Source organism: Stegostoma tigrinum, chromosome 3 (assembly GCF_030684315.1).
Source record: "Stegostoma tigrinum isolate sSteTig4 chromosome 3, sSteTig4.hap1, whole genome shotgun sequence".
NCBI classification, from domain to species: domain Eukaryota; kingdom Metazoa; phylum Chordata; class Chondrichthyes; order Orectolobiformes; family Stegostomatidae; genus Stegostoma; species Stegostoma tigrinum.
In genome coordinates this window covers 111,755,446-111,782,904 of record NC_081356.1, presented here as the reverse complement: position 1 = coordinate 111,782,904, position 27,459 = coordinate 111,755,446, and the positions used below count along the sequence as shown (strand labels likewise).

General features: G+C 44.4%; 1 protein-coding gene across 3 annotated transcripts; it reads left to right on the top strand.

Moving 5' to 3' along the window:
- The first annotated feature begins 717 nt into the window (after positions 1-717).
- On the top strand, positions 718-27,459 carry tlr3 (toll-like receptor 3). 3 transcript variants are annotated; one of them, XM_059644834.1, is made up of 5 exons: positions 718-1,053; positions 12,446-12,917; positions 19,873-20,064; positions 21,395-23,235; positions 24,586-27,459. In XM_059644834.1, exons 2-5 carry the CDS (start codon positions 12,477-12,479, stop codon positions 24,812-24,814), a joined length of 2,703 nt encoding a protein of 900 aa, XP_059500817.1. In that variant the 5' UTR covers positions 718-1,053; positions 12,446-12,476; the 3' UTR covers positions 24,815-27,459. The 3 variants fall into 3 exon arrangements, with proteins under 3 accessions (XP_059500817.1, XP_059500815.1, XP_059500816.1); XM_059644832.1 differs by having other exon boundaries at positions 718-1,135; XM_059644833.1 differs by having other exon boundaries at positions 719-1,022.

Sequence of the window (27,459 nt, the reverse complement as noted above, 5' to 3'; positions counted from 1 at the left end):
TCTGCTCACACCCCATGAAAGATTTTTTTTACAATGCTTAAGAAAAATTTCTGACACTCCCCCTTGGACAGTAGCGTTAATTCACACCCTTGGGTTACTGAGTTAACTGTAACTGCTAACTGTCTTTATCTTACCAAACACACTCCCACTTACAAGCTATCAGATCTCTTCACCTCTCTTCTATTCCAGTGACAGAAAGCTGATATCAAGATTAACCTGGTGATAATGGGAACTGCAGATGCTGGAGAATCCAAGGTAATGAAATGTGAGGCTGGATGAACACAGCAGGCCCAGCAGCATCTCAGGAGCACCTGAGGGCCTGCTGTGTTCATCCAGCCTCACATCTCATTATCAAGATTAATCTAGTCATTCTAATTATTAGAAGTGTGGGTTTGGACATCCAAGCAAATTGGCATTTGTAACCGCCCCCTTGAACATGCCTCAGCTTCAATCTAAAATCTCTTATTCCTCACTCACAGTGAGCAACTATTAAAAACAGAAACTGCTGGAGGAACTCAGCAGGTCTGTCAGCATCTGTGGACAGAAAGCAGAGTTAACGTTTGGGAACCAGTGACCCGGTTTCAGAACAGAAAGGATCATCGTTTCGCAGTCCTGGAGCGGACACGATTTGGGAGTGTTCCCACAGCTTCCCGAAGCTGCACAATTCTCCCAGCAATTAGCTGATTGAGCTGCCAATGCAGGAGATCGTCCAATAGCCTAACAACTCCTCCACATCCTACAGTGTCCGCCTCTTCGAAAGTGAAAGTGGCAGAACGGAAGAGTGACCCAGGATCTAAGCGCCTTAAATAAGATGCGATCACAAACGGCGACTGTACAGTGACTGAGGCTCAGAATGTAGAACGAGATGTGAGCCAATTTGCTCTCAACGTCTGCATCTCACGCTCAACTTGATCCGCAGGCACTTACGCTGTTGCAGTATGTCCGGACACGGGGCAGTTTGACTTGAAAATGCGGGTTAAGTACCGGGTGAAGGTGTGATTTGCGGCTGACCTGGTGGGAAGGTGAGCTGGAAACTGAGATGAAGCTGCTGCGGTGAGGAAGAACGGTCACCTCTTACTCCCGACGCTTTCGTGGCAGGTCCAATGCATCAATTCAACCAAGACGACCCTTTTTGGTATAAGTGTAGACTTTAAAGAATGCGCCCGTATTACTTTAGATATGAAAAATTATAAAATGTGAGGCTGGATGAACACAGCAGACCCAGCAGCGTCTCAGGAGCACAAAAGCTGACGTTTCGGGCCTAGACCCTTCATCAGAGAGGGGGATGGGGGGAGGGAACTGGAATAAATAGGGAGAGAGGGGGAGGCGGACCGAAGATGGAGACAAAAGAAGATAGGTGGAGAGGGTGTAGGTGGGGAGGTAGGGAGGGGATAGGTCAGTCCAGGGAAGACGGACAGGTCAGGGAGGTGGGATGAGGTTAGTAGGTAGATGGAGGTGCGGCTTGGGGTGGGAGGAAGGGATGGGTGAGAGGAAGAACGGGTTAGGGAGGCAGAGACAGGTTGGACTGGTTTTGGGATGCAGTGGGTGGAGGGGAAGAGCTGGGCTGGTTGTGTGGTGCAGTGGGGGGAGGGGACGAACTGTGCTGGGTTTGGGATGTGGTGGAGGAAGGGGAGATTTTGAAGCTGGTGAAGTCCACATTGATAGCATTGGGCTGCAGGGTTCCCAAGCGGAATATGAGTTGCTGTTCCTGCAACCTTCGGGTGGCATCATTGTGGCACTGCAGGAGGCCTATGATGGACATGTCATCTAAAGAATGGGAGGGGGAGTGGAAATGGTTTGCGACTGGGAGGTGCAGTTGTTTATTGCGAACCGAGTGGAGGTGTTCTGCAAAGCGGTTCCCAAGCCTCCGCTTGATTTCCCCAATGTAGAGGAAGCCACACCGGGTACAGTGGATGCAGTATACCACATTGGCAGATGTGCAGGTGAACCTCTGCTTAATGTGGAAAGTCATCTTGGGGCCTGGGATAGGGGTGAGGGAGGAGGTGTGGGGGCAAGTGTAGCATTTCCTGCGGTTGCAGGGGAAGGTGCCGGGTGTGGTGGGGTTGGAGGGTGGTGTGGAGCGAACAAGGGAGTCACGGAGAGAGTGGTCTCTCCGGAAAGCAGACAGGGGTGGGGATGGAAAAATGTCTTGGGTGGTGGGGTTGGATTGTAGATGGCGGAAGTGTCGGAGGATGATGCGTTGTATCCGGAGGTTGGTGGCGTGGTGTGTGAGAACGAAGGGGATCCTCTTTGGGCGGTTGTGGCGGGGGTGGGGTGTGAGGGATGTGTTGCGGGAAATGTGGGAGACGCGGTCAAGGGCGTTCTCGACCACTGTGGGGGGAAAGTTGCGGTCCTTAAAGAACTTGGACATCTGGGATGTGCGGGAGTGGAATGCCTCACCGTGGGAGCAGATGCGGCGGAGGTGGAGGAATTGGGAATAGGGGATGGAATTTTTGCAGGAGGGTGGGTAGGAGGAGGTGTATTCTAGGTAGCTGTGGGAGTCGGTGGGCTTGAAATGGACATCAGTTACAAGCTGGTTGCCTGAGATGGAGACTGAGAGATCCAGGAAGGTGAAGGATGTGCTGGAGATGGCCCAGGTGAACTGAAGGTTGGGGTGGAAGGTGTTGGTGAAGTGGATGAACTGTTCGAGCTCCTCTGGGGAGCAAGAGGCGGCGCCGATACAGTCATCAATGTAACGGAGGAAGAGATGGGGTTTGGGGCCTGTGTAGGTGCGGAAGAGGGACTGTTCCTCGTAACCTACAAAGAGGCAGGCATAGCTGGGGCCCATGCGGGTGCCCATGGCCACCCCCATAGTCTGTAGGAAGTGGGAGGAATCGAAAGAGAAGTTGTTGAGGGTGAGGACGAGTTCGGCTAGGCGGATGAGGGTGTCGGTGGAGGGGGACTGGTCAGGCCTGCGGAACAGGAAGAAGCAGAGGGCTTTGAGGCCATCTGCATGCGGAATGCAGGTATATAGGGACTGGACATCCATGGTGAAAATGAGGTGTTGGGATCCAGGGAATTGGAAGTCCTGGAGGAGGTGGAGGGCATGGGTGGTGTCACGAACGTAGGTGGGGAGTTTCTGGACCAAAGGGGAGAAAATGGAGTCCAGATAGGTGGAGATGAGTTTGGTGGGGCAGGAGCAGGCTGAGACGATGGGTCAACCAGGGCAGGCAGGTTTGTGGATTTTGGGAAGGAGATAGAAACGGGCCGTGTGGGGTTGGGGAACAATGAGGTTGGAGGCTGTGGGTGGGAGGTCCCCTGAGTTGATGAGGTCATGAATGGTGTTGGAGATGATGGTTTGGTGCTCGGATGTGGGGTCATGATCGAGGGGGCGGTAGGAGGTTGTGTCGGAGAGTTGACGTCTCGTCTCGGCGATGTAGAGGTCAGTGTGCCATACTACCACTGCGCCACCCTTGTCTGCGGGTTTGATGGTGAGGTTGGGGTTGGAGCGGAGGGAGCGGAGGGCTGCCTGTGCAGTGGGGGAGAGGTTGGAGTGGGTGAGAGGGGTGGAGAGGTTGAGGCGGTTAATGTCTCGATGGCAGTTAGAGATGAAGAGGTCGAGGGAGGGTAGGAGGCCTGGGGGTGGTGTCCAGGAGGAGGACTTGAGTTGGAAGCGGGTGAAGGGGTCAGTGGAGGGAGGGTTAGGTTCCCGGTTGAAGAAGTAGGCGTGGAGGCGAAGGCGGCGGAAAAACTGTTCTATGTCCAATCGTAAGATAATAAAATGTGAGGCTGGACGAACACAGCAGGCCAAGCAGCATCTCAGGAGCACAAAAGCTGACGTTTCGGGCCTAGACCCTTCTCTCTGATGAAGGGTCTAGGCCCGAAACGTCAGCTTTTGTGCTCCTGAGATGCTGCTTGGCCTGCTGTGTTCGTCCAGCCTCACATTTTATTATCTTGGAATCTCCAGCATCTGCAGTTCCCATTATCTATGTCCAATCGTGACTGGTATTCGTTGATGTGTGATTGTAGGGGGACAAAGGTGAGCCCCTTACTAAGGACTGATCGTTCGTCCTCGGTTAGTGGGAAGACTGGGGGGGATGGTGAAGATGCGGCAGGGTTGTGTTGACTGCAAGAATTGTAGCTCAAATTGCAGCAGCGCCGAAAGGTCCATCTGTTTGGCTATTCAGTGAGATCAGTGCTATTCTGATGATCCTTGACTCCACTTTTCTGCCTTTTCTCCAGAAAATACTCTTTGGAATTTAGAAGAATGAGGGAGGAATCTGATAGAAATGTATGAAATTATGAAGAGAGTAGATGAGATAGAAGCAGGGAGGTTGTTTTCACTGGTGGGTGGAACGGGAACAAAGGGACATAGCCTCAAATTTAGGGGAAGCAGACTTAGGACTGAATTGAGAAAGAATTTCTTCACCCAAAAGGTTGTGAACCTGTGGAATTCCCTATCTGGTGAAGCAGCTGAGGCTACCTCATTCATTTTTTTGAAGGCAAAGATAGATTTTTGAACAGTAAGCATGAGTGGAGGCATGTAAGTGGAGCTGAGTCCATGAAAAGATCAACTCTGGTCCGAATGGAGCAGGCCCGAGGGGCCAGATGGCCCACTTTTCCTCCTTTTTCTTATGTTCATGTAACCCATGATTCCCTTAGCCAGTCAGCAATCCACTTAGTGCCATTTCATTACCTTTATCCCCTCACCCTGCATATTCTTCCTTTTGGGGTGACAGTGCAGTTCTCTTGAGGTTATCTCCATTGACTTTGTCTGTGCTGCCCGCTCCAGCAGTACATTTGGGTCTTGATCTTATGCTATCTCTTAGCAGCCTTCCTTCATTATGCTTTACCAATTATTTTAAACCAATGCCCTCTCATTCTCGATCCTTTTGTAAGTGGTATCAGCTTCTCCCTGTCTGCTCTGTACAGACCCTATGTGATTATGAATACTTTTTTTTCAGATCTCCTCTCATCCTTCTCCCAGCTAGAAAATTGAGATTAAGATATCAAGTTCCTGTTTTTAACAGGTGCAGATTCGATGGGCCAAAGGGCCTTTTTCTGTGCCATAAATCTCTTATGACTCACTGACTAACTTCTCCAATCTATCTTTGTGACTGGAGTTCCTCATCTGTAGAAGCAGTCTCATTAATTGGTTCCACACTCATGAGCACTATTTTCCTGTACAAATGTATTTTAACTTATTCTGTCATTTGCATGGAGCTGACTCACATTCCTACTTTACAGAGCTGTCAAAGCCAACATGGTTCTTTGTGGAGGATATGATGTTTGTACATACACATGTCCAGTTGAGATACAAAGCATTACAAAATATTCACAACAGTAATGTCAAAGAAAATTGCTTTAATTTCACATTGCCACAAATGTCTTTTCAGCAAATCTGAGTTTAAAAGAAAGACCTGGCATTTTGTACAATGCCTTTTGTGTTTTCAGAATGCCCCAAAACACCACCGGCATTCAATTACTTTGGAAGTATGGCCAGTGTTGTTTTGTAGGCAGCTGTGCAACAGCATTTTGTCTTTATATATCATCATTAACATAGCGGAGCTAATTTGCACACAGAAAGGTCCTGCAAACAGCAACAATATGATAGCCTGGGTGAAAGTTCTTAGAGTATTTGAGGATAAATGTCAACCCAAACACGTGCCAATTTGAACAGATTTTGGAAAGGAATATCGTGAAACAAACATGACCGAGTACTTTACTGAGGTGGTAGGTGTGGTAGACAGGAACAGTGAAAATGTGACAATTATGGACCACCAGAAAACATTTGACAACAGGAAATTACCAGAACAGATTAGTTGGCATGAAAATAGGGAAAGGGTAGGAGATTGGAGTTAAAGCAGATTGGAAGGAAGAAATCAGAGGGCAGAACCACCTGTTGTGCAGGCTCAATTTGTCATTGGGCATTTGATTATGTATTTCTAGCTCATTACAAATGCACGGATGAGTAGCTCAGTGATTCACGCCATGGGAGCCAGCAGGAGGTCATTTTTGCTTATGTGAGTGAAAATCCTGATGGTACACTTAAATGTCATCTTTAAGGCAAGGCCTTCATTCACTGCAAGCCAGCAGCATCACTCAGGCTTTTGCAGTTAAAGTAACATTTGCACCACACAAATGCCAGGCAATGATCATTTCCAACAAAAGGCAATCTAATGTGAAAAAGAGTGGAAGGGCGATAGTCATTGGGGATTCAATTGGGGGCGTAGATAGGCGGTTCTGTGGTCGAAAACGGGACTCCCGAATGGTATGTTGCCTCCCAGATGCACGGGTCAAGGATGTCTCCAATCGGCTGCAGAACATTCTGGGGGAGGAGGGCGAACAGCCAGTTGTCACGGTGCATATGGGCACCAATGATATAGGCAGAAAACGGGATGAGGTCCTACAAGCAGAATTTAGGGAGTTAGGAGCCAAGTTAAAAAGTAGGACCTCAAAGGTAGTAATCTCAGGATTGCTACCAGTGCCATGTGCTAGTCAGTGGAGAAATGAAAGAATAGCTAAGATGAATGCATGGCTTGAGAGATGGTGTAGGAGGGAGGGGTTCAGATTTTTGGGATATTGGAACCGGTTCTGGGGAAGGTGGGACAATTACAAATTGGATGGTCTACACCTGAACCGGACTGGAACCAATGTCCTTGGGGGTGCTTTTGCTAATGCTGTGGGGGAGGGTTTAAACTAATGTGGCGGGGGATGGGAACCAAATATTGGACAGAAAAGAGGTAGAAACGAAAGCCTGTAGGGAACGAGATAATGGAGTCAGTGTGACTAAGGGGAATAGTGGTCGGGGAGCAGATGATGAACACAAAGGGACAGGTGGTCTGAGGTGCATTTGTTTTAATGTGAGAAGTGTAGTAGACAAGGCAGATGAGCTCAGGGCTTGGATCGGTACCTGGAGGTGTGATATTATTGCTATTACTGAGACTTGGTTGAGGGGAGGGCATGACTGGCAACTAGTTGTCCCAGAATATCGATGCTTCAGGCAGGATAGAGAGGGAGGTAAAAGGGGTGGAGGAGTTGCAGTAATGGTCAAAGACGATATCACAGCCGCACTGAAGGAGGGCCCCATGGAGGACTCAAGCAGTGAGGCAATATGGGTAGAACTCAGAAATGGGAAGGATGCAGTAACAATGCTGGGGCTGTACTACAGGTCTCCCAACAGCGAGCGTGAGATAGAGGTACAAATATGTAAAAAGATAATGGAAAGGTGTAGGAGAAACAGGGTGGTGGTGATGGGAGATTTTAATTTTCCCAATATTGACTGGGATTCACTCAGTGTTAGGGGTCAAGATGGAGCAGAATTTGTAAGGAGTGTACAGGAGGGTTTTCTGGAGCAGTATGTATGTAGTCCAACTCGGGAAAGGGCCATACTGGACCTGGTGCTGGGGAATGAACCTGGCCAGGTGGTTGATATTACACTAGGGGACTACTTTGGGAATAGCATCCACAATTCCGTAAGTTTTACAATACTCATGGACAAGGATAGGAGTGGTCCTAAATGAAGAGTACTAAACTGGGGGAAGGCCAACTATACCAAGATTCAGCAGGATCTGAGGAATATAGATTGGGAGAAACTGTTTGAAGATAAATCCACATTTGATATGTGGGGGGCTTTTAAAGAGAGGTTGATCAGCGTGCAGGAGAGACATGTTCCTGTGGAAATGAGGAATAGAAATGGCAAGATTAAGGAGCCATGGATGACAGGTGAAATTGTGAGACTAGCCAAGAGAAAAAAGGAAGCATACATGAGGTCTAGGCGACTGAAGACAGATGAAGCTTTGCAAGAATATCGGGAATGTAGAGCGAATCTGAAAAAAGGGATTAAGAGGGCTAAGAGAGGACATGAGATATTGCTGGCAAACGTGGCTAAGGAAAATCCCAAAGCCTTTTATTCATATATAAAGAGCAAGAGAGTAACTAGAGAAAGGATTGGCCCACTCAAGAACAAAGGAGGGAAGTTATGCGAGGAGTCACGAGAAAATGAGTGAGATTCTTAACAAGTACTTTGCATCGGTATTCACCAAGGAGAGGGACATGACGGATGTTGAGGTTAGGGATAGATGTTTGCTAGTCTAGGTCAAGTTGACATAAGGAAGGAGGAAGTGTTGGGTATCCTAAAAGACATTAAGGTGGACAAGTCCCCAGGTCCGGATGGGATCTATCCCAGGTTACTGAGGGAAGCGAGAGAGGAAATAGCCGGGGCCCTAACAGATATCTTTGCAGTGTCCTTAGACACGGGTGAGGTCCCAGAGGACTGGAGACTTGCTAATGTTGTCCCCTTGTTTAAGAAGGGCAGCAAGGATAATCCAGGTAATTATCGACCGGTGAGCCTGGCGTCAGTGGGAGGGAAGCTACTGGAGAAGATACTGAGAGATAGGATCTATTCCTATTTGTAAGAAAATGGGCTTATCAGTGATAGGCAACATGGTTTTGTGCAGGGAAGGTCATGTCTTATCAACTTAATTGAATTCTTTGAGGATGTGACAAAGTTGATTGATGAGGGAAAGGCTGTAGATGTCATATACATGGACTTCAGTAAGGCATTTGATAAGGTTCCCCATGGCAGGCTGATGGAGAAAGTGAAGTCACATGGGGTCCAGGGTGTGCTAGCTAGATGGATAAAAAACTTGCTAGGCTACAGGAGACAGAGAGTAGTCGTAGAAGGGAGTTTCTCAAATTGGAGACCTGTGACTAGTGGTGTTGCACAGGGATCTGTGCTGGGACCACTGTTGTTTGTGATATATGTAAATGATCTGGAGGAAGGTGTAGGTGGTCTGATCAGCAAGTTTGCTGATGACACTAAGATTGGTGGAGTAGCTGATAGTGAAGGGGACTGTCAGAAATTACAGCAGAATATAGATAGACTGGAGAGCTGGGCGGATAAATGGCAGATAGAGTTCAGTCCGGGCAAATGCGAGGTGATGCATTTTGGAAGATCAAATTCAAGGGCGAACTATACAGTAAATTGAAAAGTCCTAGGGAAAATTGATGAACAGAGAGATCTGGGTGTTCGGGTCCATTGTTCCCTGAAGGTGACAACACAGGTCAATAGGGTGGTCAAGAAGGCATATGGCATGCTTTCCTTCATTGGGCAGGGTATTGAGTACAAGAGTTGGCAGGTCATGTTGCAGTTGTATAGGACTTTGGTTCGGCACATTTGGAGTACTGTGTACAGTTCTGGTTGCCATATTACCAAAACGATGTGGATGCTTTGGAGAGGGTGCAGAGGAGGTTCACCAGGATGTTGCTTGGTATGGAGGGTGCTAGCTATGAAGAGAGGTTGAATAGATTAGGATTATTTTCATTAGAAAGACGGAGATTGAGGGGGGACCTGATTGAGGTCTACAAAATCATGAGGGGTATAGACAGGGTGGATAGCAAAAAGCTTTTTCCCAGAGTGGGGGATTCAGTTACTACGGGTCATGAGTTCAAAGTGAGAGGAGGAAAGTTTAAGGGAGATATGCGTGGAAAGTTCTTTACGCAGAGGGTGGTGGGCACCTGGAACGTGTTGCCAGCGGAGGTGGTAGATGCAGACACGTTGGCGTCTTTTAAGATATATTTGGACAGGTACATGGATGGGCAGGGAGCAAATGGACACAGACCGTTAGAAAATGGATGACAGGTTAGACAGAGGATCTTGATCAGCGCAGGCTTGGAGGGCCGGTTTCTTTGTTTTGTTAATCACTGCCCATTTGACATTCAATGGTGTTGTCACGAATAAATCTCCCCCTATTGATATCCTTGGGGTTACTATTGACCAGAAACTCAACTGCACTCACCTTATAAATACAAGACTTCGAGAGTATGTCAAGGGCTAGGAATACTGCAGCGATAGACTCATCTCCTGACTCTCTAAAGCCTATTCACTATCCAAAAGGCACAAGTCAGGAATGTGATCCACTTGCCTGGATGGGTGCAGCTCCAACAACACTGAAGAATCTTGACACCATCCAGTTCAAAGCCCCTTGCTTGATTGGCTCCAAATTCATACAAGTCTACTCCTTCCACTACTAACACTCAGTCGCATCAGTGTGTACGATCTACAAGGTGCACTGCAAAATTCACCAATGATCCTTAGATGGCACCTTCCAAACCCACAACCATCTCTACCAACAAGGACAAGAGCAGCAGATGCATGGGAACACCATCACCCACTCATTCCCCTCCAAACTACTCACCATCCTGGATTGGAAATACATGACTTTTTTTACACTGTCATTGGGTCAAAATCCTGCAACTCGCTCCCTAAAGGCATCATGGATTTAGTTACAGCATGTGAACTGCAATTTTCCAAGAAGGCAGCTCACCACCACCTTCTCTAGGGCAACTAGGGATGGGCAACAAATGCTGGCCCAGCCAACGACACCCATGAGTGAATAAATTTAAAAATTAATTCAGGCCCCTATCTTCATAGTCAGCCTTCTACTCTTCCCTGGTAAGCTTTCTTCCCTTCCACCCTTTACCAATCTCCTTGATCCATGCCCATTATACTCCAGCCTGTCTCCCATGGTGAGCCTCTCTGCCCTTTGCAACTTAGACTGTCACCACATGGGCTTCATCATCACCTGACATAGACAAATATTCCCAAAAGGAGATAGAGCAGTAGTTACTCATTCCAAGGTTCGAAAAGCCGACTGATTACCTTGCCTGCTGTGACCTCTGTTAAGCAGACACGAACCTGAAGCATGCATTCCTCTTTTGAGGAAAACTTACATGGGAAGAGGAACTTAATTCTGGTGCACTAGGCTTCCAATGAGCATCCATGAGATGCAAAAATGCCTCCTGATGATTGACTTTGGGAATTTCAACCCACCTTTCATATTCTGAGAACTTACATGCCACAGTTCATCTTGTTGTCGGGCTTTTAATTTTTGGTCTCAGTTAAGCTCCCTACCCAGCTTCTTCTTGCTCCTAGACCAGAATAGGATTCCATCTGAGAGAGGGAATTAAGGTCACTTTAGAGTTGTTGGAAGTGGGTTCTGTTCTGGGACTACTCCTATTTACTGTACATTAATGATCAGATACATGCCTAGAGTGAGTGGCCACCAACTAAATAATACACACAGTCATCAAATCAGAGGGCAGCAGAGATGTCACTGAGAGGAATTCTGGGAGATGGTGCAGCTGTCATCACGTCTGGTCTGAATATCACAAAGGAATTGGTGTCAAGGAGTGGTTAAACCCTAAATACTACTTTAATGCAGTATTCCTCCCACCACCCCACCTTCTCTAAACAAAAAAAAGGCACTGTGAGGAGGACAGGCAAGATAAGATTTTTTTGGAGATGGCAGTAATTTGCCCCTCCTGCCAGATGTGGGAATTAGGGACAGTCTGGTGTCCCTCACAACAACATTTGCAGGAAGTGTGACCAGCTGTAGCTCCTCACAGACCATGTGGTTCAGTTGGCGAAACAGCTGCACACATTGCAGTGCATACAGGGGACAGAGAGAGTGATGGACATTAGCTTTAGGGAGCTGGTTACACCACAGGTCCAGATGGGTGACTGCCAGGAGATGCAGGCAGGTTGTGCGGGAGATTCCTATGGCTGTTCCCCTCTCAAACAGGTATACCATTTTGGATACCTTTGGAGGGGGAGGGATAGCCTCTCAGGAGATAGTACAAGCAGCAGCTAGGCCTGTGGCATCACAATTGGTTCTGCGGTAGAGCAGGGTGGGGCAAAGTCCAGGCAAGCAATAGCAGTAAGTGACTTGATAGTCAGGGGCACAGACTGGCATTTCTGTGGCTGTGAACAAGACTCTAAGGTAGTGTGTTGCCTCCCTGGTGCCAGGGTCCTGGATGTCTCAGAGTGGGTACAGGACATCCTGAAACAGGAGGGAAAACAGACAGAAGTCATTGTCATATTGACACAAATGACGTAGAAAGGAAGAGGTCCAGTGGGGGCAATTCAAGGAGTTACGTAGGGAGTTAAAGCACAGGACCACCAGTGTAAATAATCTCAGATTTCTACCCATGCCACGGGCTAATGCAGCTAAAAACAGAGAGGTAGAGTACAGTTGAACATGTGCCTACTAATCTGGTGTAGGAGGGAGGGCTTTAGATATAGGGATTATTGGGATGCCTTCTGGGGAAGGTGGGACCTGTACACGAAAAACGGTTTGAACCTGAACTGGAGAGGCATCAATATCCTGGGTGGGAGGTTTGCTCGAGCTCTTCGGGAAGGTTTAAACCGGTGTGGGTGGGAACCGGAACAACAGGGCAGTAAGTGCAGGGACTGGTGACAAAGGAGAGACTGAGATATGATATCCAGTGGAAGTCAGGTTAAAGGAGGCTGCACATTTTCTCATTTGAATCCATTATTTTAAATGTGTTATGTCATTATTTATGAAGTTTTACTTTGCTCTGTGATGCTTTCATTCAAAAAACTTTGTACAATAGCAATTAATTTTGATTACATGTCATAGGCACAATTTAAACACAATTTGAACTAAGAGACTACAATGTTAACCTGTTTTTTTTTGTGTAGAACAAAAGCTTGAAGATTTCCCATTTGAAGAATGAAAATGTTTTTCCAGGCCATCACCTTGTATTTTGAATTTGCCATATGGTATTACGGTACTAGAGCCTCTGGAACTCAGTGTAAAATACAGGATCTGGTTGCGGATTGCAGTCACTTAAAGCTCTCCAGCGTCCCTTCTGATCTTCCGGTCAACATCACAGTGCTAAATCTCTCCCATAACCAACTGAAGCACTTGCCAGCTTCTGCACTGTCTCGGTACAGTCAGCTTCAAGCTTTGGATTCCGGCTATAATGTTGTCACTAAAATTGAAGAAAACCTTTGCAAAGTTCTTCCATTCCTGCAAATGCTGGGGCTTGAACACAATCAGTTGTCTCAGTTGTCTGTACATTATTTCTCATACTGCAGCAACCTGACTGAGCTGTACATTCAGTTCAATAGAATCAAGAAGATCACAGGTGACCCTTTCACAAACCTTCAGGTAAGGGTTAGTACGTTGCAGCTGGCTTTAAAAAGAATGCAATAATACTCTTGAAGAATATAGACAGGGTAGGAAGGAACTCAAACAGGGAGTTGGGAGGACTAAAAGAGGCTATGAAATGTCTTGATCAGCAGGGTTAAGGAGAATCCCAAGGCATTTTGTACATGTATTAGGAGCAAGACCATAGCTATGGAAAGAGTAGGCTCACTCAAGGATAAAGGAGGAAGGTTATATTTGGTGCCAGAGGAAATGTGTGACATCCTTACTGAGTACTTTACATCCGTATTCACGAAAGAGACAGACATGACAGATGTTGAGGTTAAGAATAAGTGCGTGAATACTCTTGGGCAGATCAACATAACAAAGAAGGAAGTGTTGGGTGTCATTGAAATACATTAAGGTAGACAAGTCCCCACAGGATCTATCCCAGGATACTGTTGGAGTCAAGAAAGGAAATAGCTGGGACCCTAATAGATATTGTTTACATCCTCTTTGGCTTCAGGCGAGGTTCCAGAGGAGTGGAGAATGTCCAATGTTGTTCCTTTGTTGAAGAAGGAAAACAGAGATGTTCCAAGTAATTACTTGCAGGTGAGCCTGACGTCAGTGGTGGGGAAGCTGTTGGAGAAGATACTGATACAGGATTTATTCATGTTTGGAAGAAAATAGACTTGTTAGTGATTGTGTATGTAGGGAAGGTCAAGTCTCACCAACTTGGTAGCCAGTGGCTTTTTATCAGGGTGGAAAAGTCGACTACAAGAGGGCACAGATTCAGTTTGAGAGCGGGAGAGCTTAGGGCAGAAGTCCAAGGAAAATTTTTCACACAGAGGGTGGTGGCTGCCTGGAGCGTACTGCCAGTGGAGATAGTGAAAGCAGGCATGTTAGCAACATTTGAGGTGTATCTTGACAGACGCACACACATGAGGCAAACAGGAGGATAGAAACCTTGCATGGACAATAAGTAGCAGGTCTAAATAAGGATTAGGAATTGGTGCAGGCTTGTTGGGCCAAAGGGCCTGTTTATGTGCTGTATTGTATTGCATTTTATTAATATCGTGTTTATTTTGCAGTCCTCTGACAAAACCACTTTCTTATAATTGTGTGTCATTAACACATCTGTCCACCTTAAACATCCAAAGTTAGTTGAAAGTTTCACTGAGTTGTAGAGGGTATCATGAATATTTTAACCTTGCAGTCCAGCAGCATCAGAAAACTCTGCCTCCGCCGCAGTGTTACTGTCAGCAATGACTCGCAGTTGGATGTGCTAATCTTCTACATACAACCTCCAGTGGAAGCACACTGTTCAACAATAAGCTTTTGTGTTGAAAATTTAGACCTTAACTATTTGGGATGAATTCTATAATGCATCATGGGTTATGAAACTATCAAAACCTTGTGGATACAACACTCAAGTAATTGTGTTTGCACACCAGTTGAAGAATGAATAACTAGGCGTCAATTAAGGGAGTGGTTAAGGAAAACTATGAAATTCATTTGTGTTGAATTGATTGAGCACATTTCATGGAATGTAGCATACCAATTTCAGTAATGCAGCCCCATCATAATCTACAAACCCACTTTGGTCTTCTTTGCTGGTTCACATTTTTTCACCTTATCTCTGCTTGATTACCTCCTCTTTATTTTCCAACAGTAGATTCATAAAGTTGTACAGCACGGAAACAGACCTTTCAGTTCAACTCATCCATGCCGACCAGCTATCCTAAATTAATCTAGTTCCGTTTGCTAACATTTAGCCTATATCCCTCTAAATCCTTCCTATTCATGTATCCATCCAGATGTATTTCAGATGTTGTAATTGTATAAGCCTCCTTCACTTCACCTGGCAGCTCATTCCATACATGCACCACCTTCTGCATGAACAGGTTGTCCCAATTTAAGACTGAAATAGATAGGTTCTTGATTATGAAGGGGATCAAGAGTTACGGGGAGGAAACAAGAGAATGGGGTTGAGGAACTTATCAGCCATGATTGAAAGGTGGAGCAGACTTGGTGGACCAAATGGTCTAATTTCTGCTCCTATGTCATTGTCTCATGGTCTTTTAAAACTTTTCCCTCACCCACAACCTATGCCCTCTAGTTTTGTTCTCCCTATCCTGGGACAAAGCCTTTGGCTATTCACCCTATCCATGCCCCTCACGATTTTATAAATCTCTACTGGGTCACCCTTCAGCTTCTGATGCTCCAGGGAAAACAGCCCCAACTATTCAGCCTCTCCCTATGGCTCAGACTTTCTAACGCTGGCAACATTCTTTTAAACCATTTCTGAACCCTTTCAAGTTTAACAGCATCTTTCCCATAGCAGGGAGACCAGAATTGAGCACAGTGTTCCAAAAATAGCTGAACCAATGTCCTGTACAGCCACAACGTGACCTCCCAACTCCTATAGTCAATGCACTGATCAATAAAGTTGTGTACCAAACGCCTTTTTCACTATCCTGACTATGTGTGACTCCACTTTAAAGCAACTGTGAACTTGCACCTCAAGGTCTCTTTGTTTGACAATGCTCCTCAGGACCCTATCATTAAGTGCATAAATCTGCCCTGATTTGCCTTACCAAAACATCTCACATTTATCTAAATTAAACTCCATCTGCCACTCCTCAGCCCACTGGCCCATTTGATCAAGGTCCCATTGTACTCTGAGATAACCTTCTTTACTGTGCACTACACAACCAATTTTGGTGTTGTCTGCAAACTTACTAACCATACCTCCTATCTTCACATCCAAATCATTTATACAAATGACGAGAAGTGGTGTATCCAACATCAATCCCTATGGCACACTGTAGGTCACAAGCCTTCAGTCTAAAAATAACCTTCCACCACCATTCTCTGTCCCCTAAATTCAAGCCAACTTTGTAACCAAATTGCTAGCTCTCCCTGAATTCCGTGTGATCTAATCTTGCCAAGCAGTCTACCATATGGAGCCTTACCAAATGCCTTGCTGAAGTCCATATAGAAAATGTATACTGCTCTGCCTTCATCAATCTTCTTTGTCACTTCTTTAAAAACTCAATCCAGTTAGTGAGACACGATTTCCCACATCCAAATCTCTGTTGACTATCCCGAATCAGTCTTTGCCCTTCCAAATTCATGTAAATCCTGACCCTCAGAATCCCCTCACTGGCCTATAGTTCCCCGGATTTTCCTTATAGCCTTTCTCAACTAGTGGCACCGCATCAGCCATCCGCCAGTCTTCCGTCACCTCACCGGTGGCCATTGATGATCCAAGTATCTTAGCAAAGGACCTAGCAATTGCCTCCCTAGCTTCCCACAGAGTTCTAGGGTGTACCTTATCAGCTCCTAGGGATTTATGCACTTTAATGAATTTTAAGATATCCGGCACCTTCTCCTCTGTAATATGGACATCATTTTCATTTTCAAGATGTTGCTATTTATTTCTTCAAGCTTTCTACCTTCCATATCCTTCTCCACATAAATACTGATGCAAAATACTCATTTAGTATCTCACCCATCTTCTGTGGTTCCACACATTGACAGCTTTGCTGATCTTTAAGGGGCCCTATTCTCTCCCTAGTTACTCTTTTGTCCTTAATGTATTTGTAGAATCGCTTTGGATTCCCCTTAACCCTATTTGCCAAAGCTATCTCATGTCCCGTTTTTGCTGTCCTGAATTCTACTCCTCTCGGGATTCGCTCTATCTCTGCTGGCTATACCTGACATGTGCCTCCTTTTTCTTGACCAGTACCTCAATATCTCTCATCACCCAGCATTCCCAACACCTACCAGCCTTGCCCTTAACCCTAACAGGAACATACTGTCTCCGGACTCTTGTTATCTCATTTTTGAAGACTTTCCAGCCTCCCTTTAGCTGCAAGCGGCCTCTCCCAATCAACTTTTGAAAGTTCTTGCCTAGTACCGTCAAAGTTGGCCTTACACCAAATTGGAATTTTAACTTTTAGATCAGGCCTATTCCTTTTCTATAACTATTTTAAAAACAACAGAATTATGATCACTGGCCTCAAAGTGCTCCCCCACTGACACCTCAATCACTTGTCCTGCCGTATTTGCCAAGAGAAAGTCAGGTTTTCCTTCTTTGCTAGATCACGATCCGGACATTCACACCCCCCTTATGTTTTGTTTTTTTTCCTGTGTGTCTCTGCCGCTCCCTTTGTCATTGCCACCATGAAGCCTTTTGTAATTCAGTCTCTCCTGCCTTTTACCTTTATCAAAGACCTTCCTTTTACATTATAAATGACATCGAACATGGTGTATAAGGCACATTATGGCTGTCCTTTTCTGCATTACACAGCTACATTATAGGTAAGCCCATCAAACCCAGGCCTATCTATTTTAATGGACCATCTTAGCATTGGCCATTTGGCGAAGGATTGAATCACCCTCTACAAAGCAAATACAACTGGCTAAGTGCGCAGCATCCACATATGCAGGCTCTGAAATGAGGTTGTTGTTGAGTTAAAGCAGTTTTTTGTCTTCTTCAGTTCCCTGCTGAGATGCAAAGGAAGCCATTCAGTCCATCATGCCTGCACTGGTTCTGTTACCTCGTGCCAATCCCCAGTTTTTTCCCTGTATGCCAATGCATCATTTCTATCCAACTAATCATCCAATACCCTCTTGAATGCCTCAATTGAATCTGCCTCCTTCACATTTCCAGGCAGTGCTTTCCAAACCCTACGCACTGTGTGAAAATGTTCTTTTTCAGATCACCCTTGCTTCGTTTGCACATCCCTTTAAATCTATGCCCTCTCTTCATATTTTCTTTTGAGTAGGAACAGTTTCTTCCCTATTTAATCTATCTGGCCCACTCACAATTTTGAAAATCTCCATCAAAACTGTTCTCAGCCTTCAAATCTCAAAGGAGAACAGTCCCAACTTCTTCAATATATCCTCATAACTGAAGCTTCTCATCCCTGGAGCCATTCTTGTAAATCGCTCCTGTACCTGTACAATACATTTATACATTAAACGTCCACAAGACTGCTGGCCGTGTCATACGTGTTTGTTTGCTTATTGTGCAATATGAGCTGCTGTTCTTGTTAAAAGTTACAGCTCCTACTATATAAGTGTAGGAAACTACAGGACCTGCTTGATCTAGCAACAATGAGGAAAGCCACTTCCTGGTCTAACTAGAAGAGTTTCTTGTTTATAACACAGTATTGTTTATGATATGTTAGCAACAGGGTACATTGGTATTGTTACAGAGACCTTGAGAACAAGATGTTGGGTCTCATTCTTTCACGATCGTAAGAGGTGCTGTTCAGAAACCAATATGATATTTTCATAGCAGATGGTGCTTATTGGAAATTCTCAATATTAAACCTTTTAAACCCATTTACAACAGAATAGATAATAATGCCACAATTGTTGTAATTATCTGCACTTAAATGATAAATTGTTGTTTTGAAAATCACCTTCTGATTCAAACATGCACATCACCCTAGGGGAAAGTAGGGAGATCAAGGGTTGTGAAGAAAGGACAGGAAAGTGGACGTGAGGAGTTTTGGATCAACCACAATCCTATTGAATAGCACAGCAGGCTTGAGGGGCCATATTTGTAATGGTCCTATGATTGCTGTTTTTGCAGCAGCACAGACTTCTCTGTACCATGTTCTCATGCAAGGTTGTTCAGCCTCTGATTGGATAGCTACTTGTGGCAGGCAGAAACATTGCATACACCCCCCGTGTCACACTTCGTCCTGGAGTTGCCTGATTCCCTACAAAGCTCCATCATTGCCCTCATCATTGCCATTGGCGGAAATTACTTAGGGCCTCCTGTGGAAGAGGATTGATCTCTCGCGGATCTTCAGATGTCAGATTAGAACCTATTGTCAATAGAAGATTTAAAGCTCTTTGCAAAGAAGCAAATTTGAGACGTGAAAAACAGCTTCACACAGCAAGTGGGTCAGGTCTGGAGTGCACTGCTTGGAAATATGGTACAGGCAGGTCCAGTTGGAGTGTTCAAGACAGCATTGGATGATTATCAAAATAAAAGTAATGTGCAGGGTTTTGGGGAAAAGGCAGGAGATTGATACTCAAAATGCTCAGAGAGCTAGTATGAACACAATGAGCTGAATGGCCTGTTCTGCTGCATCACAATTCTGTGATTCCACACTCTAGGTATGTGTTACACTCCCACCCACTGGCAGAAAGTAGGAACTGCAGCACTGAGGTGTCACGTTTTCTGACTGCAGTCATTTGATGGAGCTATGTAATTTCATATTCATTCCAGACCAAACATAATGAACCAAAGATGTGATTTGTTTTATATGCAGGAAAATCAATTACCTTAGGTTTTGTTAGTAATTTGGTAGCAAATATAAAACAACAATGCACGTTAAAAGAATGCCGAATGTCTTAAACAAAGAGAAATTTATTTGCAGATGGGTCAGCATTTGTGATGAAAACAAGTCAGTCTGTACTGCTGCAGCAATCCCAAAACAAATGAGGGAACCAGAGAGGATGTGCAACAGAGACAAGGAGGGGTAAAACTGAAACAAAAACAGGAGAAGCTTGCCAAAGTGGCGTGTCATCTAACAGCCCAAAAATGACAAAGCAAATAGGCAGATACTACCAGTTAGAAAAATTGGGACGAAAGAGGAATGTGATGTCTAAGATATCTGATTTTATCTAAATATCCTGGGAATATAGTTGGGGGCATTTAGCTAGACGTGATACAATGAGGTGGGAGAGTACAAATATTTCGTCCCGATGTGGTCTAGACTCCAGCCACCAGGGAAATTCTGGATCAGGCTCAAACGACCGAGGATATCACAACTCCAGATTTTCTCCTGAGCTTTGCACTTGGGTAACTGACCATTCCCTGCAGGTAAAGGTCAGAAAAATCAATCCTGTTCTCATGAACCAAATTTGACTGCTGATTGAACTGAGATAGGAATGAGCAGTATTTAAAATTGATCCTGCACTAACTGAGCGATCATATGCTTCTCTTTTAAAGGAGTTGACAGTCCTGGATGTGTCTCACAATAAATTGACTTCTGCCAAACTGGGAACTGAACGACAATTGCCAAAGCTGCAAAGATTGGTGCTGTCTGCAAACAAGATCACACAGTTAAAGAATGATGATTTTGATTTCCTCAACTCTAGCACACTGTACCAGCTGGATTTGTCATCCAATGGCATTACTGAGGTATTGGTGTTTTGTGCTGGCCGTCGGTCTGTGGTCACGTTTTACACCTGATTGCTTTGAAGAATAAGGCAAGTCATGTATAAACTGTGAAGCAAGCCCAATTAAAACTGGCATATTTCAGAGCCACCAGGTTGCTGCCTAGTGGAAGGCAGTACAGAAATGAAGATTTGCAAAAACTGGGTCTTTTCAATAGTCAGTGTGACAGAAGTCTTTAACATTCTGAAAATAGATACGTGTGAGTTGTCTCTAGTAATTGAGGGATCAGTACCAGAGTAAATGTGAGAGATGTTGAATAGAAAGCAAAAGTGGTTCCTTGATACAGAGCGGCTGGGGAATTCAATTGAAGCAGAAAATCTGTTCAAGAATAAACTAGATAGTTAGCTGAAGGGAAAGACGTTAAAAGGCTTGGTGAGCAGATGGGTAAATATGTTTGGACTACTTACACTCATCTGAACAACCAGTCATTGGTATCATAGCGAAGAGGTGGTGGAGGTAATGAAAGGAAATGACTGAAAATCTTGATAGAAAAGAAAGACAAGGCAGTTCGAGAGGCAGAAAATGCAATGAATGGCAGAGGCAAGTAAGAGGTAAAACTGAAGTGAAAACAGCTGGTTAATCACCTCTTTTCAAACGCTGTAATAGATGGGCAATAAATTCTGCCTGAACCAGTAACCCCAAAGACCCCATGGAAGAATACATTAAAAAGAAGCTCCCAAAATAAAGTGCAGTCCAGCAGATTTAAAAACAATAGGTTAATAGCAAAGTGGGAAGGATAGACTGACAGATAGCTAAGATAGATTGGGCTGAATGGTCTGTTCCTATGTTGTAAAGTGTGTGTATCTCTGTACACAAGGATACTCTGAGAGCTGCTTCTTTCTGAAAAAAAAATGCAGTGATGGTGATTTATGAAGAGCTTTTTTTTAAACAGGACCATTGTTTACTAAGGCCCACACAACGTTTGTTTGTAAGGGACAACTTATATTCCATTTATTAACCTCAATTGTTTTGAGACTAGCTTTACAATCCACTATTATTAATTAAACTTAAACTCTACAAGTTGCTGTGGGGGTGAGTCTGAACTGATGAACGCAGGATAGTAGCCTGGATTCCCCCTAAATCCTCTAGACATTGTCACTCCACCATCTCATCCCTGCAGTGGTCTGAGTAGATCCATCAGCACACTGGGCCTCTGAATTGTTAGCCATTACTGAACCAGCATCTCCACCCGCGCGCCCCCCACCCCCCGCAACTGCCCCGATATTTGCATTTGTGTGGCTCAAAAACATGGGAGTAGAAATGAACAACATGTTTCTCTTTTGCTCTTTTCCAGTTTGAACCTGGTTGTTTCCGCAAAATTGGAAGTTTACACGGTCTACTTTTGGACAATGTTGTTCTCGATCCCAGGCTTGCCAAGCATCTCTGTGGAGCATTATCATACACGGACATTGCTGAGCTTTTTTTGAGGAACACCCACCTGAAAATAGAGAGGTCTACTTTTGCTGAATTAAACAAAACAAACTTGACAGTTCTTGATCTGTCAAACAACAGATTAACTACGCTGCAAAATAATTCATTTCAGTGGTTGCGCAGCTTGGAGTATCTTCAGCTTGAAAACAACAGCATTAAACATGTCATTCCAAAGACATTTGCTGGATTGGAAAATTTGAGATATTTGAACTTGAAGAAAGGCCTCACCCAAGCAGAATCTGTCATCGATGATTACTCATTTCAGGAGTTGGGAAACCTCGTGGAACTCAATCTAGAAGACAATAATATTGCACATATTAAAGCACATACTTTCTCAGGCTTGAAAAATCTGAAATACCTTAGCCTGTATAAGACATCTGTGGTCGATCTAAAGACTATCACTAATGAAACTTTCATGTCACTTGCAGAGTCTCCCCTTGTCAGTTTGAACCTCACAAAAACAAAAATTTCAAAACTGCAGCCTGGAGCTTTTTCCTGGTTAAAGAAACTGAAGAAGCTGGATATAGGCCTCAATTCCATCGCTCAGATCCTAACAGGAGAGGAATTTCGAGGTCTAACTGAGATAGAGGTGATGTATCTGTCGTATAACTCGAAATTGATTTTGTCTTCAAGATCCTTTGTACATGTCCCTTCTCTGAAAATCTTGATGCTTAGCAAATCAGCAATTGTCTCATTGAGTCTTCAACCTTCGCCATTTGATTGCATTAAGAATCTGACTATCCTTGACCTCAGCAACAATAATTTAGCCAATTTAGATAAGGATGTTTTCCGTGAGCTTCAGCATCTTCAAGTTTTAATGTTACAACACAATAACTTGGCACGGCTTTGGAAGAGTGTTAATCCTGGAGGTCCAGTTCTTTATCTAAGTGGTTTAAAAGAGCTTCGGATTCTGGATTTGCAATCCAATGGGTTAGATGAGCTCCCAGAGAAAGCTTTTCAAGGATTGTATAAACTGAATAATTTGGATTTAAGCTTGAACAACTTAAACTTTCTTCCAGATGTTGTATTTGATGACCTGAAGTCTCTCAAATTGCTTCATATGCAGAAAAATCTGATTACATCTGTTGAAAAAGATGTTTTCAACCAAGTATTTAATAACCTATCAGTTCTTTATATGGGATTCAATCCTTTTGATTGTACTTGTGAAAGTATTTCCTGGTTTGTTACCTGGCTCAATAAGACCAATAGCACTGTCCCTGGCTTGAATAGTCAATACTTCTGCAATACTCCACCAAGTTACCACAACCATACAGTTGTAGCTTTTGACATATCACCCTGCAAAGAAATTGTTCCTTTCAAGGGTGCGTTTATCATCAGTAGCAGCATTATACTTGTTTTCATTTTTGCTGTGTTTCTGATTCACTTTAACGGATGGTGGCTAGAATTCTATTGGAATGTTTGTGTCAACCGAATATTTGGCTTTAAGGAAATAGACCATCAGGGAATTCAGTTTGAGTATGATGCATATATAATTCATGCCAAAAATGACATTAACTGGGTCAACAAATATTTATTGCCTTTGGAGCAACAGGACCAAAAAGCTATGTTCCAATTTTGCTTGGAAGAAAGGGACTCTGAGGTTGGAATTTCTGAGCTGGAATCTATTGTGAACAGTATAAGGCAGAGCAGAAAAATCATCTTTGTTATGACTCAAGAGCTTTTGAAGGATCCCTGGTGCAGAAGGTACGCTCACTTCACTTATATACTCACAAACTGCTTCCAAAACTAAATGTAAAACCAAACTATGTTTATTGTAGAGAAAGACCATGCAGCCACAGAAATCAGAGAGGATGAGTGAATACTTGAATGAATTAGCATCATCAGAGAGGAGGTATTAGAAGTTTTAGCAGGCATGGTAATAGATAAATTTCCAGGCCTCGATGAAGTCTATCCAAGACTGCTGTGGGAGGCAAGAGAGGAGTTTGCAGAGCGTCTGCAATTCAGTTTGAACTTCTCTCTGGAGGACAGTTAATGTGGCACCATTATTAAGACTGGTGAAAGGAATAAACCAGAAAACTGCAGGCCAACCCTATTGGAGAAAGTTCAACTGATTAATAGGCTTTAATTCTAAAGGGGAGGCAGCTACGTCCGTTTTGGAGTGCAGAGAGCTACAGCAATCCGAGTGAGTGATGGGCTGTAACTTGGATAGTTAGCTGGGATTATCAGTTAATCTGATTTAAACCAGTTCCTGAAACAACGGAGGCGCAGTATTAAAAAAGAGGTCTCCGTGAGTGAGGTGAAGTAGAGGATGGAGGTTTTGTTTTTTTTAAACTGCTGTCTTATTTTCTAAACTACATTTACAGATCAGTGAGGGCAAGAGCAGATGAAGGCCCAAGAGATGGGAGGTTATTAAGGGATTAACTAAGAAGCACCAGAGATAAGTAAACGTCGGAATAAGAGGCCAAAATCGAGGTAAAGGGAGTATCTTTAAGATTAAGTGATTCGAAGAGTTAGCAAGTAGGTTTAAGCAAGTTGAAGTTTAAGCAGTGGACTAGTGTAGATTTAGACTCATTTGTGTAAATACATTCTCGATGAGCCAAAGGGCCTCCTCTGAACTATATAATTCTATAATGGGCTGAACAGCCTGTTTCCATAGTGTAAAAACTCTGAGACTGGAGGTCTTTCAGTCCAACATGGTCTTGCTGGCACAAAATCATCAACTGCTGAAAAAGCTGAGCAGATCTGGCAGCATCGGTGAAGAGAAATCAGAGCTAATGCTTCGGGCCCAGCAATTCCTAAGGAAGGGTCACCAGACCGGAAACATTAACTCTGATTTCTCTTTACCGATGCTGCCAGATCTGCTCAGCTTTTCCAGCAACTTCTGTTTTTGTTTCCAATTTACAGCATCCGCAGGTCGTTCCGTTTTTATGTTCTTGCTGGTATTTTGTGATCCATATGGATACCTTCCATCCACTGACATTGGCAGCTTGAATGTCATTTTCATGATATGGGGACAACAACTCACAGGAGAAATATTCATGCCCTACATTCTACGTTGCCTTCTGCTTAATTCAATCACTTTTCTGCTTCCAGATTCAAGGTACATCAAGCAATGCAGCAAGTTATTCAACAAAGCCGTGATTCCATCATTTTGATATTTTTACATGATATCCCTGATTATAAATTGCACCAGATGCTGTGCCTCCGAAGGGGAATGTTCAAATCACACTGCATTCTAACCTGGCCTACTCAGAGCGAGCGAATTCCCGCCTTTCATCAGAAACTTCAAATCGCACTTGGTTCAACTAATCGAGTCCAATAGCCTTACATCTACTTCTTGTCTGCAATTAGTACTCTTCAGTCTAATACGAGGCAGAAATATAAAAAGGCAAATTTTGAGGCAAAAATCAGCAACAAATTCTGGACAATGTTATGGAGTGCTATCCTTCTGCGTTGTATCTATTTGGCCCATCACCTCCTTGCTAGCTGCCTGCAAGAGCAATTCACCAGTGTAGCTGTTTCACTTTTACCCCAGAGCGGTGCAAACCTTTTCTGTTCAGATAATGATCTTGTTCTCCTTTGAAAGCCACAAACTGAATCTGTGTCCACCAGACTTTCAGGCAATGTATTCTACATCCTAATCATCCGCAGCGTAGAAACAATTCTTCTCATGTTGCTGTTGCCTCTTTTGCCATTAACCTTAAAGCAGTGCCTTCTGATTCTTGATCCTTTCACCATTGGAAACAATTTCTTCTGACCTGCATTGTCTAGATCCCTCTCATGGTTTTGAACATGTCTGCCAAATCATCTCTTACGTTTCTGCAAGGAGAAAAGCCTCAGGTTCTCCAATCAATCCAGAAAACTGAAGTTCCTCAGCGCTGGATCAATTCCTGTGAATGTTTTGCCACCCTCTCTCATCCCTTCACATCTAATGCCAATAACCTCAGGAGATAATTTTCAAGAAACAGTTATAGCCATAAAGGGAAAGAAATGTGGAATGACCATCAAATGAGGCTGTATGAATTAAACCAAAGACTACAAAACAAGTTTAATCACAATGTTGGGTCTGTACTATAGACTCCAAAACAATCTTTCTTCAGACAGGTGTCTGCAAAAATAATAGGGCAGTAATAGCAGGGAATATCAACGCTCCAAATGTTAGGCTATTATTCTCACAGTGGCTTAAGAAGGCAGTTCATCACTACCTTTTCAAGGGCAACTTGTGATGGACAATAAATGCTGGTCGAGCCAACAATGAGTGAAAGAAACTGGAATAGAATTATTGTGAAAGGAACAGGGGGAGCACAATTCTAAAAATGTATTCAGAAGAATATTTAGCCAATGTAAGTAGGAGAGTGAACAAGAGAAGGGCCATTAGTGGACTTAATTTTAGAGAATGTTGCTGACCAAGTGGAAGTGCTATCAGTTGGGGAACATGTTGGTATAAGTAACCATGAATGGGTCAGACCTAAGTTGTTACAGTGAAGGACCAAGATAGACAAGGAGAAATGTTCTTAACTGTGAAGAAGTTAGCTTTTCTAAACTGAGATAACAAAGTGTGAGGCTGGAGGAACACAGCAGGCCAGGCAGCATCAGAGGAGCAGGAAAGTTGATGCTTTGGGTCAGGACCCTTCTTCAGAAAATGTTACCTGTAGCTTTTTTTTTAAAAACAACTTTGTATTTTCTCAACTGAGACTTGCTGAAGGAGACTAGAAGCAGCTACTTTCAGATAAATCAGTGCCATGTACCACCCAGAAAAGGTTAGATAGGACTCAAAGCAATTTGCTTTGAAGAAAAAAGTTTGGGATAATGATTCTAGAGCCCTCTGAATCTGAAGAGAATGAAAGAAAAGGACAGTGAAAAAGAGAAACTTGACAGATATGGGGGTCTGAAGGCAACAGAAAAAAAACTAAAGGTACATAAATAGTGACGGCCTGAAATTAAAATCACACCAGGAAAGTAAAATCAAGATTGTGCCCATAAATACTTCGAATCAGGAGGCTAACCAGAGTAAGAACAGTATTTATTAGAGACTATTCTACAGTGGGGGTGAGTGTAGGCAGCCTGAGGTCTCCCAGCACCTGTAGTGGTATTGAGTGTGGAACAATAGAGTCTAACGCAGAGGAGATCAAGACCAGAGATAATAAAGTGTGGAGCTGGATGAACACAGCAGGCCAAGCAGCATCTCAGGAGCACAAAAGCTGACGTTTCGGGCCTAGACCTTTCATCAGAGAGGGGGATGGGGAGAGGGAACTGGAATAAATAGGGAGAGAGGGGGAGGCGGACTGAAGATGGAGAGTAAAGAAGATAGGTGGAGAGGAGAGTATAGGTGGGGAGGTAGGGAGGGGATAGGTCAGTCCAGTGAAGGCGGACAGGTCAAGGAGGTGGGATGAGGTTAGTAGGTAGGAAATGGAGGTGCGGCTTGGGGTGGGAGGAAGGGATGAGTGAGAGGAAGAATAGGTTAGGGAGGCAGAGACAGGCTGGGCTGGTTTTGGGATGCAGTGGGTGGAGGGGAAGAGCTGATCTGGCTTTGGGATGCAGTCGGGGGAGGGGACGAACTGAGCTGGTTTTGGGATGCAGTGGAGGAAGGGGAGATTTTGAAGCTGGTGAAGTCCACACTGATAGCATTGGGCTGCAGGGTTCCCAGGCGGAATATGAATTGCTGTTCCTGCAACCTTCGGGTGGCATCATTGTGGCACTGCAGGAGGCCCATGATGGACATGTTGTCTGAGGAATGGGAGGGGGAGTTGAAATGGTTCGCGACTGGGAGGTGCAGTTGTTTATTGCGAACAGAGCGGAGGTGTTCTGCAAAGCGGTCTCCAAGCCTCCGCTTGGTTTCCCCAATGTAGAGGAAGCCACACCGGGTACAGTGGATGCAGTATGCCACATTGGCAGATGTGCAGGTGAACCTCTGCTTAATATGGAAAGTCATCTTGGGGCCTGGGATGGGAGTGAGGGAGGAGGTGT